Source organism: Haematobia irritans, chromosome 5 (assembly GCF_050003625.1).
Source record: "Haematobia irritans isolate KBUSLIRL chromosome 5, ASM5000362v1, whole genome shotgun sequence".
In the NCBI taxonomy this organism is placed as follows: Eukaryota; Metazoa; Arthropoda; class Insecta; order Diptera; family Muscidae; genus Haematobia; species Haematobia irritans.
Window position 1 is genome coordinate 36,911,506 of NC_134401.1, and position 12,690 is coordinate 36,924,195.

A 12,690-nucleotide genomic window follows, 5' to 3' on the forward strand; every position below is an offset into this window, starting at 1 on the left:
AGATTCTGTAAAATATTCAATCATATCGTTTTTGTTTTAATTTCTTCGATCCAAAATGTATGTCCCATTTACAGAATGGTTCATCATACGAGGAAGTATTTAATATTCCCAAACCCCATATATCATCAATGGATTGCCAACAATTTAAAAATAAAGCATATGTATCTCTAGCATCAAATATCTCCAAAACATTAAATAATATCGACGATGTTTCGGTTATATATGAAATAGCTGATGATCGAATACATCCTGTACAGTATTTCCCAGATTTCGGTATTGCTTCAAATCAATTTTATATAAACAACAATGAAATGTTTTTATTACAAATCGGAGAGAGACAATGTAGTTATTTCAAATGGATCGGTGAGTCATTCAATCAAATGGGAAATATTTCCTGTCAAAATGTTAAACACATGGAAGCCTTTACAATGGATGATGAAGCCTATGTTGCAATGGCTATCTATAAAGATGCATCTAGTCAAATGGAAACATATTCCAAGATTTACAAATATTCCTATAAAAAACAAGAATTTGAACTATTTCAAAATATCAAAACTTATGGAGCAGTCGATGTACGATATTTCAACGTAAGACAAGGTAAAATTTCTCAAAAATTTCTGGTCTATGGGAATACAAAGAAAATGTATGGGACAAATCACAGCGATTCTATGATTTATAAATTCGACGGTAGTAACAAATTTGTTCTTTATCAATCATTACCGAACTTGTATGGTGTTAAAAAGATTTTACCTTTCAAGGTATATGAATATTTTTAAATAAATAAAATAATATATCATAGTAGTTAATAAATTTAATTTAGGATACTGCAAATGGAAATTGTCTTCTACTACTAGTCTCTTTGGGTAATGAGGATGTTGTTGTCTTTACCATGGAAAATAGAAAATTTCGCAAAACCCAAGTTTATTTTAAAGGTCATAACATTCGATTGTATAAAAATGAAAACGTGGAGCATTTAGTTGTTACCCATCGATATATGAAACAAAATGAAGTCTTTATATATAGAGCTACATTCAAACAGGATGACCGTATGTTGAAATTGAAACAGGAAATTATTGATTGGAATGAAGAGGAATCAAAGAGGTTACAAACTATTGATATGGAGCAGATGGCTAGGCGAGTGAAGGTAAGATATTTCTATTACTACAACTTTTATTATTATTACTTCGAATCATTCCGTCATTTTTAGGAAAAATTAAATATTTTGGAAAATTCTGGAATTAAGGTTAAACGAGATGTTCTTAGTTCTCATATAAATACGGTTACCACAACTTCGGTAAGTTGAAGAAAAATATAGCGTGTTTCGGCATATACTAAGAAACTCGAAATCGTTGACTTTTTCAAACACAAATCCTCTACCTGAAGCTGATTTTATTTTATAAAATGATAGTATAATGCCACCATTGACGTAACTAGGGGAGCTAAGCTACCCCCAAAAATTTTTAGGGGAATACATTAAATATTATCCGACGTAAACAGTCAAAATGTCTATGTAGCATAAAAAAATAAAATTAGTAGGAGGTCTTCATTTGAACCATACAAAAACAGACTGAAATATACTGTCTAAAATCGTGTGATAATAGCAACACTTAGACCAGAAGTTAAAAAATTCTAAATATTTCAAATTGAGGAACATATGTATGTATACAAAAAGTAAAAACTTCTGATCCTAAAAAATACAATTTTTTATATGAAAAACTCCTTTTGCTCATATCTCCTAAACTAAGTGTCCTAGAGCGAAAAGGAGGTTAATTCGTGATCACCCCAAAAAATCCAAAATTCAATTCAAATCCTACAAAATATCTCTTCAACTAAGCGTCATAAAGCGAAAAGGAGGTTAATTCGTAACCACCCATAAAAATAGAAAATTCCATCCAAATCCTAAAAAAAATATTTTTTTTATGAACAAATTTTGCTCATATCTCCTAAACTAAGCGTCCTAGAAATTTTGAAATTTTCTCTAGAAATAAAATTTTAACAAAATTTATATACCCGTGTAAAAATTGGGGGATCTGATTTGATATGGTTAGATCTGAGCCAAGATATGGTCAGATCTGAGCAGATCCGAAAAATGGTTATATCTGGTCAGATCTAAATACTATGAAATTGGATCTGATCAGATCTCAAAAATGAGACACATCTAATCAGATCTAATTTGATATAATTGTATATTATTTGATACAATTGTATCTTTCGAGATCTTTCAACACATAAAAGCCCATAATTTGTATATAAAATGAGATCAATTGTTTTATTTAATAATACAGACAAAAAGTATGTGCATAATAAATATGTTTAATTTAAATTGATCCATCAAAGATATTTAAGAGTATTGACAGTTGAGTTAGAGTGTCGTCCAAGGGTTTTTTTCGTTTGTTTCTTCTGCTTTGGACTTAGACACGCGACTAAAGTATTACAGCGTTAAGGCAATCTGCAATGAAATTAAGTAAAAAAACAATTATTAAACAAATATAGGAATAAACAAATATGGGAATATATTGAACTATGTAAGCAAGTATTAGTATTGTTTTGGATCATTCTTCTTTAAGTTGCAATAAAAATTGCCATATAATTTTATGTTGCTTTTAATACTCACATTTAAAGTGTATTCGGGATTAGGTTAGGTATAGCGATAGGCTGTTATTTTAGGCTCATACATACTATTCAGACCATCATGACATCACAGTGATCAACATCTCACTTATCACTGACTGCTGCTCGATTCAATAATTAGCTCAATAACATGGGACCTCCTTGCTATAATCGAGTCCTATCGGCATTTCACGTTGCGCTGAAACAACTTAGAGAATCTTTGAAGCAGAAATGTCACCAACATTACTGCGAGGAGATAATCCACCGCCGAAATAATTTTTGGTGTTGGTCGGAACTGCGATTGAACCCGTTACCTTTTGAATGCAAGGCGGGCATGTTAACCAGTACACCACTGAGGTTTCCTTTCTTTCCAAATCTAGAAAATAGTAAAACAATATGAAAATGACTACTAAGGAAATAACAAATACAATCTACTTACCTACATAATCTCCGCAATAAAGGAAACGATATACACTTTATCAAAGGAACACATTTAAAACAATTATATTAAATTTCTTAATTTTCTCAGCTAGTCTGGCGTTAAATTTGTTTAGAAGTGATGCCCCTGACGGCGTTGACATTTGACATAATGACATTGAGGTTTAGACGTGTATTTCCAAAATCTTTTTAACTTGTTCATGATTTTTTTATTATATTTTGGACCGTATTTAACCCCATATATAGTCAGATATGATGTTATATCTACCATATCTTATTAGATATAGTGCTATATATGGTCCTATCCAAGCATATATTATTAGATATGCCAGATATAATTAGATATTATACTATATATGATGAGATCTGCAATTATATCTAACCAGATCTAGCACCATATATAGCATATCTGTGCATATCTAATTATGTCTGAACCAATATCTGAACAGATCCAATTAGATCAAATTTGATATTATTAGATAGGATTGGATCCTCCAATTTTTACACGGGTAGAAATAAAAACAGTGACAAAATTTTCTATAGAAATAAAATTTTGACAAAATTTTCTTATAGAAATAGAATTTTGACAAAATTTCTTATAGAAATGAAATTTTGACAAAATTTCCTATAGAAATGAAATTTTGACAAAATTTCCTATAGAAATGAAATTTTGACAAAATTTCCTATAGAAATGAAATTTTGACAAAATTTTCTTATAGAAATAGAATTTTCACAAAATTTTTTTATAAAAATAGAATTTTGACAAAATTTTCTATAGAAATAAAAATTTTACAAAATTTTCTATAGAAATAAAGATTTGACAAAATTTTCTATAGAATAAAATTTTGACAAAATTTTCTTATAGAAATTGAATTTTGACAAAATTTTCTTATAGAAATAAAATTTTGACAAAATTTTCTTATAGAAATGGAATTTTGACAAAATTTTCTTATAGAAATAAAATTTTGACAAAATTTTCTATAGAAATAAAATTTTGACAAAATTTTTTATAGAAATAAACTTTTGACAACATTTTTTATAGAAATAAAATTTTGATAAAATTTAATATAGAAATAAAATTAAAAAAAAAAGTCTATAGAAATAAAATTTTGAGAAAATTTCCTTTTAGAAATAAAATGTTGGCACAATTTCCTATAGAAAAAAATTTTGACAAAATTTTCTATAGAAATAAAATTTTGACAAAATTTTCTATAGAAATAAAATTTTGGACAAAATTTTCTATAGAAATAAAAATTTAGACAAAATTTTCTTTTAGAAATGGAATTTTGACAAAATTTTCTTATAGAGATAAAATTTTGACAAAATTTTCTATAGAAATAAAATTTTGACAAAATTTTCTCTAGAAATAAAGTTTTGAAAAAATTTTCTATAGAAATAAAAATTTGACAAAATTTCCTATAGAAATGAAATTTTGAAATTTTTCTATAGAAATAAAATTTTTACAAAATCTTCTATAGAAATAAAATTTTTACAAAATTTTCTATAGAAATAAAATTTTTACAAAATTTTCTATAGAAATAAAATTTTTACAAAATTTTCTATAGAAATAAAATTTTTACAAAATTTCCTATAGAAATAAAATTTTTACAAAATTTTTATAGAAATAAAATTTTGACAAAATTTCCTATAGAAATAAAATTTTGACAAAATTTTCTATAGAAATAAAATTTCGACAAAATTTTCTATAGAAATAAACTTTTGACAAAATTTTCTATAGAAATAAAATTTTGATAAAATTTAATATAGAAATAAAATTAAAAAAAAATCTATAGAAATAAAATTTTGAGAAAATTTCCTTTTAGAAATAAAATTTTGAGAAAATTTCCGTTTAGAAATAAAATTTTGACAAAATTTCCTATAGAAATAAAATTTTTACAAAATTTTCTATAGAAATAAAAAGTTGATAAAATTTTCTATATAAATAAAATTTTGACAAAATTTTCTATAGAAATAAAATTTTGACAAAATTCTCTATAGAAGTAAATTTTTTATGGTTTTCCCAAATTCAGTGTGATGTATTAGAATCTATCGTTTTATAAAATAATATGTCATCCATTTGTTTTTTATCTTTTCTCACATGGTATTTATTTTCATTATATCCTGGTGGGATTCATTTCATTTTTAAAGCTAATCTACCCCAGAGGACATCTATCGGAAGATTATTGGAGGGATTTATATTACATAAATCAGGCTCTGAAAATACTCGAGGATGATCTAAGCCAAAAACAACGTTCGAAACGTCAAATTAATAATACCGAGGACCTTGAAGAAGAATTTGATGAAATCAATATTGAGACATTAATTGTTAAGGACAATATAAAAGCTACAACTATCAATAAAATATTAAGCGAAAATCCAGAATTTAAAGATATCCATGCTCCAAATGTAACAATAACAAATGAATATAAAAAATCTTTCAACGAAAGATCATATGAAAATAACGACAATGATAAACAACATGATAATGAAATGCTATATATACGAAATCTTGATATAAATGGCAAATTAAATGATCACACATGGAGCTACTTATTAAATTATACACTCAAACGTAATGAGGAAATACAATTTATAAATGCTCCCATAAAAATAGGTAGCTTAAAAACTTCAAGCATGATTGTTGAGCAAAATGAAATTAATGGTCAAAACCTGGACTCGCTTATACCAATAGATGGTGGAGAATATCTCATTAATCAAGATATACAATTTGCTGCCCCAGTCATGGCAAATAATGTTGAAATTAATGAAAGATTGAATAATGTTCGTGTAGTGATGGGAAAATTCGATGTACTACTTAGAAAATCGAATGAAACTCAGGTGATAAAGGGTCGTAAAAGTTTGAATAATGTAAAAGTTATGGAACCAATAACAATTGCGGTAAGATTCTGTTAAATTTAATAGTTTAGAAAAATGCAATTGTTGTTTTATATTACAGGGTCAAATGTTGGGTAGACAACTTGAAGCCATAACACCTAATAAAGCCATACATCAACCTATAAATCTACAGGGAGACTTTATGATAAATGCTGATGTTGATATTAATAATTCCCTTAAAGCAGCAGATATAATCGATTTAAGAGAAAAATTATCAACTAAACAAACTTTAGAAAGGGGTATTCAGATGAATGAAAATTTAAAAGACCTACAAATAAAATTCTCCCAACCACTGAAAGCTAACAATTCTCAGATTACATTTGTAAATCACAATGATTTACAGAGACTTGTTAAAATGAACCAAGACGATATTCAAGTAGTAGAAGGTGAAAAATTATTCAAAAGCTCTTTGGAAATTAGCAGAGGTTTTAGTGAAGTTAAAAATTTAAATGGCATTGATATAGAGGAATTGGAAAAGAGTGCATTTCTGAAGAATACAAATCAAACCATAAAAGTTCCTTTAAAATTGAATAATATAAGATCCAAAAGGTATTTTCTTTTGGTATCCAAATAATTTATGTTAATTCAATTCCTTGTATATTACAGTGTCAACAGTTCATCAATTTTATTAGATAACCACAATGTCACAGAATATCTAACAAAATCGTTTAATCAATCTTCCAAAGGCTCTCTAATGGTTGATAATCTAAAAGTTAAAACCATAAAAGTGAACCATCTCAATACCAATCATAAAATATTTCAACAAAACATACAAGATATCTATCGACAAAAATCTCGTAATGCTCCAACTCAACAAGATGTTTTTGTAAAAGATCAAAAATTCCATGGATCCATATATGTTAAAAATTTAATATTGAATTCAACCATAAATGAGAGAAATGTTGAAGAGATTGAGAAAAATCTTTTGCAATTGGAGGGTAATATAAAGTATGTGGGAAATTTCAAATTCAATTATCCCATGAATGTGACACAATTAACATTCTATGGCAAATTTAATGATATACCTGCATATGAATTTGGTAGATCTTGGCTGCAAATAAATAACACCCATCGGTTACAAGAATTCGTAGGTCCTCAAACATTTGGTACCGTAGTTGCTGAAAATGGTATACACTTCCAAGGTCAATTAAATGGCTTTACAATAAACGATTTTTATAGTAGAACCTATTGGACAAATAGAGATGAATATCTACAAAATGTTGTATTTGGTAGGTGTTTGGTGTTTTTTTTTTTTTTTTAATATATATAAAATTTCATTTATGATCATTTATTTTTGCAGAAAATCCCATTGAAATTTCTTCAACTTTAACTACACAAACCTTGAATTATCATTATATTCCCGAGGAGTTTATGGGCCGTAATGATACCATTCAACAAATATTTCAACCTCTCATTATTGAGGGAGATTTGGAAGTTGAGAGTGATATTTTGAATATAACATTTATGAAAAATATAAATATTCCAGCTTTAAAAGAGTACCTCAAAGATGGTTATATGCATAGCATGTATGTAGAGAATGCTATCTTTGAGCAAGGTCCACCATCATATAAGACATTAAATGATCATAATATAGCACAAATTTTGGATAATGTATGGCTGGCAAACGAGAATGTGATATTGCCACAACGTGTTGAAATCAACGAAGCCAATTTTGAGGGCTTGTTAGAATTTGAGGTAAGTAACATATTCAGTACATAGGGGAGTCATTTTCTGTATAATATAATAAAAACGATAAAATTTTCATACTACCGCGAGTTCAATCAACGTTAACATATAAAAAACTAAAGTTCCAACCTACAATATTTCTACTATCTTATGGTTGAATTTAATACAATTTTTCTAGATATTCACCAAAAAGTTTATTGAGCAATTAAAAAGTTGCTAATTTCCTTGTAAAGCTCAAACGAAGAATCGACATCTGTATTCGACCAAAAATCGGTAACCGGCCACGATTCGACGTTAAGAGGCCGATTAATCGAAGACGAAGTTTTTACAATTATTTAGTAGCTGGTAAAGATTATTATTGCCCTGTTCCTCTATATCCTCTTTCGTATTCCAAACGAAAGAAGATTGATTTTGGTTCCTCCATTTCGAAAAGCAAGTCACTTCATATTTTGTTGTCGAGTAGAAAACGAGCGTATTCTATATGTGTCAAGAAAAAGTAAAAACATTGTTAAAATTTCGAGGAATATGCAGGCGAGATATTTGAAAATATTCATTTTTGATAATCAAGGTATTCTCATACAAACGAAATGACCTTTCAAAAATTAAAAAAAAAAAACAACAAATTGATTCGAGTTTGAGTGACAGGAACACGGCATACGTAAAAAATGACTTTAAAATTTGTTTTTACGTTTTTATTTATTTTAAAGCGTTAATAGTATAGCAAAGTAATTATATATTATTAAAAGATTCGTTTTCGTCTTCGGTTTATTTTTATCTTTTCACCCGAACATCGTCTTCGGCTTTCGCCAAAAATCCGCTTCAGTCGAGCTCTAGTTCCCTGAAAGTTATTAATAGCGAAAGCATCTAGATAGCACCTTAAATTCGAAAATGTTCACCATATTAATTTGCTTGGGTTGCTCCAAATCGGACAGATTCCCAGCTTTCCATTACATAAAAGATTATTCAACTAAGCCCAAAAATTGGTGCTTGACGTCCGTTCGAAATTCGATCAAATCAAGATTTGACCGCTGTTGGACAGAGAGAGAGAGAGAGAGAGAGAATCAATACAACCCTCTAATGTCCCATTTTTATTGTTCACCTCATGAAAAACATTTTTGTTTAGTTGATTAGATCATATTTATTGTCTGAAGACAAGATTCACTAAAAGCTTTTTGTTTTAATGAAGACCACCTAAGCATTGGCTTCGGCATGGATATGTCAAGATAGTGCGAAAAATATTGTTTGAACTTTACTTTTTTACTTTTAGCACACAGTATCAATATCAATTAAAAGTCGATAGTTGTATTTATTATATATGTTTAAAGAGAAGTCAATAGTTTTTTTCAAGCTTAACTATTGACTTTTATTATTAAAAAGAAATAAGATCGAATAAAACACCAAGAAACAAAAATTTAAAGAGAAATTTTATATATCCTCTCTACTCCATATGACAGGGACCCTTGAATACATTGGATTTGAATTTCCTCAAGGAGAATTATTTTAGTAAAACAAAATCGCAAAATATTTCAGCTCAAATGATTTTTACGGAGAAGGTAACATTTAAAGATGACCTTGATGGAATCAATGTTTTATTATTGGGGCCTATTGTTGAACGTGATAGGTAAGTACGATGATCCAACAGAGAAATATTACTAATACTCAAAAAAATAAATATCAATTACGATGGCGAACTAAGTATAATAAAAAAAAATAATTTTTGTTTTTAATTTTTTTTTTTAATTGAATGATGAGCTTTACTTAACAAGATGAAATGAATTTAAATATTTTCTTTGAAGTAACTTTTTATACCCACCACCATAGAATGGTAAGAAGTTTGTCATCGAAATATCGATTTCCGACTATATAAAGTATATATATTCTTGATCAGGGAGAAATTCTAAGACAATATAAGCATGTCCGTCTGTCTGTCTGTTGTAATCACGCTACAACCTTCAATAATGGAGCTATCGTCTTGAAACTTGGCACAGCTTCGTTTTTTGTTTGCAGGCAGGTCAAGTTCTAAGAGAAAATCCCATAGAAATTTCTTCAACTTTAACTACACAAACCTTGAATTATCATTATATTCCCGAGGAGTTTATGGACCGTAATGATACCATTCAACAAATATTTCAACATCTCATTATTGAGGGAGATTTCGAAGTTGAGAGTGATATTTTGAATATAACATTTATGAAAAATATAAATATTCCAGCATTAAAAGAGTACCTCAGAGATGGTTATATGCATAGCATGTATGTAGAGAATGCTGTCTTTGAGCAAGGTCCACCATCATACAAGAAACTTGGCACAGCTTCGTTTTTTGTTTGCAGGAAGGTCAAGTTCTAAGATGGGCTATATCGGTCCAAGTTTTGATATAGTCCCCATATAAACCGACCTCCCGATTTGGGGCCTTGAGCTTATAAAAACCGTAGTTTTTATCCAATTTGCCTGAAGTTGAAAATCTAGAGGTATTTTAGGACCATAAAGAGGTGTGTCGAAAACAATCCGTATTGGTATATGGGGGCTATATATAGACCGATCTCCCGAATTTACATCTTGGGCTTGTAGAAACTGTATTTACTATCCGATTTGCCTGAAATTGAAAATCTAGAGGTACTTTATGACCACAAAGAGAAAATGGGGTGTATCGGTCCAAGTTTTGGTATAGCCCACATATAGACCGATCTCGCGATTTTACTTCTTGGGCGTCTATAAACTGTATTTTCTAACCGATTTGCTTGAAATTGAAAATCTAGAGGTATTCTAGGACCATAAAGAGTTGTGTCGAAAACAATCCGTATCGATCTATGTTTTGGTATAGCCCCCATATAGACCGATCTCCCGAATTCACTTCTTGGGCTCGTATTAACTGTATTTACTATCCGATTTGCTGAAATTGAAAATCTAGAGGTATTTTAGGACCTTACCATATAGACTGATCTCCCGATTTTACTTCTTTGGCTTCTAGAATTAGTATTTTTTACCCAGTTTGTCTGAAATTGGACTTCTAGAAGTATTTGAGGACCATTAAGAGGGATGTCGAAAATGGTGAGTATTGGCCCATGTTTTGGAATAGCCTATCTCCCGAATTTATTTCTTGGGCTTCTAGAATCCGTAGTTTTTATCCACTTTGTCTGGAATTGGAAACCTAGAGGTATTTAGGACCACAAATAGGTCAGCCTAATACGGTGTGTATTGACCCATGTTTTAGTATAGCCTCCATATAGACCGATCTCCCGATTTAACTCCTTGGGCTTATCGAAACCGTAGTTTTTAATAAATTTGCCCGAAAATGTAAATATACCGATTTCACACATATAAACCGATTTCACACATTGACGGTATAAAAGGCGCCCTGATCATAAAAATTGCTTGAAACTGAAAATAAAATTTCCAGATTTTACTCCTCGTAATCATTTAAATAATGGCGGTAAAAATCTACAGATTTAAGATTTCAAATCAAGGCTTTATTTCATGATTAACACGATATGTTTATGATATCTCTAAAACTCAAACAAAATTGGTTCTTATCCAGAATTTGATATAGTCTTCACAGGTAGAATCTTTAAAGTTATCTTCGGGAAGTGTATTGGTTGAACTGCTCTGCTTGGGAGAATATCTGTCATCAAAGCCCCTGAAATTCTTTATATTATCAAGCAACCCGCTACGACGAAGAGTTTTCAAAGTAAACTACTATATTTGATTCATGGTGGTGGGTATTTAAGATTCGGCCCGGCCGAACTTACTGCTATATATATTGTTCTCTGTTGTTCTTGAATATCTTGGTTGAAGTTTATATAAAGTTTTGTTTTTAACTAACTTTAAAGATAGATTGGTATTTCACCAACAGACAGCACTAGGAAAAGGTCTTCTCTTTTCAATCAGGGCAGGCCAATTATATTACCCTCACACTTTAAAGTTGAATCCTTTCGACGTAGCACTCTTTAAGAGGCAACATACAGAATCGTTTTTAGCTCTTTCAGTTCATAGGCATTATTAGATCTCAAGTGGGTTAGTAACGATCTTTGCTGTAAACAATCGTCTTGCTACGAGTTGTACCTATCCTTTCCACCAATGAAATTCTAGGAAGACATGGTGTATCTACCTGGCTCAATGCCCCTGTAATTGTATGAAACTATAATAATACCTAGATGCTTTATGGTCAACAAATGGGTATACTTGAACTTTGCGCACATGTTCACATGTGGTCTTTAAACCCAATTGAAATTTTGCTGTATAAAAGCAAAAGATTACTTTCCCAAATCGATTGTCTAATATCTCCATGTCATAATACATATTTATATTTCTTCTTAATTATTATTTTATTGAAAAATTTACCTGGTACATTAAACTGCAAGTGGCCAGCCAAAAATATTTACGAATGATAGAAAGAAAGGGAACAGAAAAGATATGTTGTAAACACATGTTTTGTATACGCAAACCTATATTTGGTCGTATTGAATGTGGCAAAAATTGCTTTGTTATCTGTACAATTATCTTATGTTAGGGATAGAACCATCCATTTTTTTTAAGTTTTCTCAAATATATTAAGATATTATAAACAAAAAAAAAAAAGAAATATAAAATTTACTCCAAAATGTTTTGCTCTTAAAGAATTAAAGTTAGAAGCTGAGACTACCTCTCTTATTCTATCAAGGTTAGAAATAGGTTTCCCCTGCACTTCTGAGCACTTTGGCCCATAGAAACTAAATCGGTGCAAAACGCAAAATGAAGAATAAACGAAGAAATTGGGGGAATTCAAAATTCTCTTTGAGATTTGTTTTCAGAATTTTCCTATTTTATCCACAATTTTAACGCCAGATGATTTATTATCAAAAGTTTATATTTGCATAAAAACTACGAAAATACAAAATTTTATTTTGATGAAATTTTCTCCCTTCTGAGCAATTTGGCCCATATAAACTAAATCGGTGCCAAACGCAGTTTGACTTTCCCAAAATGAAGAATAAACGGTGAAAAGAGGGGGTATTCAAAATTCTCTTTGAGACTAGTTTTCACAATTTTCCTATGTTATCCACAATTTGAATCCCAGATGATGTT

The 12,690-nt window shown here is 29.5% G+C and overlaps 2 protein-coding genes across 4 annotated transcripts in view; one reads left to right on the forward strand and one right to left on the reverse strand.

The window, feature by feature from the left end:
- The window catches only part of LOC142240385 (RWD domain-containing protein 2A), a 35,750-nt gene extending 23,682 nt beyond the window's left edge, over positions 1-12,068 (reverse strand). The window contains exon 1 of one of the 3 annotated variants that reach the window (XR_012723254.1): positions 11,968-12,002. Coding sequence is in view for 1 of the 3 variants with exons in the window: in XM_075312092.1 (XP_075168207.1) it covers positions 6,969-7,015 (47 nt within the window). In the remaining 2 variants the exon portion in view is untranslated. Of the gene's footprint in view, positions 1-6,968; positions 7,053-11,967 lie in introns of those variants that run through there. The other 2 variants (XM_075312093.1, XM_075312092.1) reach the window with 2 other exon arrangements.
- The window catches only part of clos (closca), a 37,302-nt gene that overhangs the window by 4,697 nt on the left and 19,915 nt on the right, over positions 1-12,690 (forward strand). Inside the window, exons 3-10 of the mRNA XM_075312089.1 lie at positions 75-758; positions 821-1,144; positions 1,208-1,294; positions 5,197-5,946; positions 6,005-6,492; positions 6,550-7,172; positions 7,244-7,638; positions 9,084-9,250. Of these exons, the coding sequence (XP_075168204.1) occupies positions 75-758; positions 821-1,144; positions 1,208-1,294; positions 5,197-5,946; positions 6,005-6,492; positions 6,550-7,172; positions 7,244-7,638; positions 9,084-9,250 (3,518 nt within the window). The remainder of the gene's footprint in view (positions 1-74; positions 759-820; positions 1,145-1,207; positions 1,295-5,196; positions 5,947-6,004; positions 6,493-6,549; positions 7,173-7,243; positions 7,639-9,083; positions 9,251-12,690) is intronic.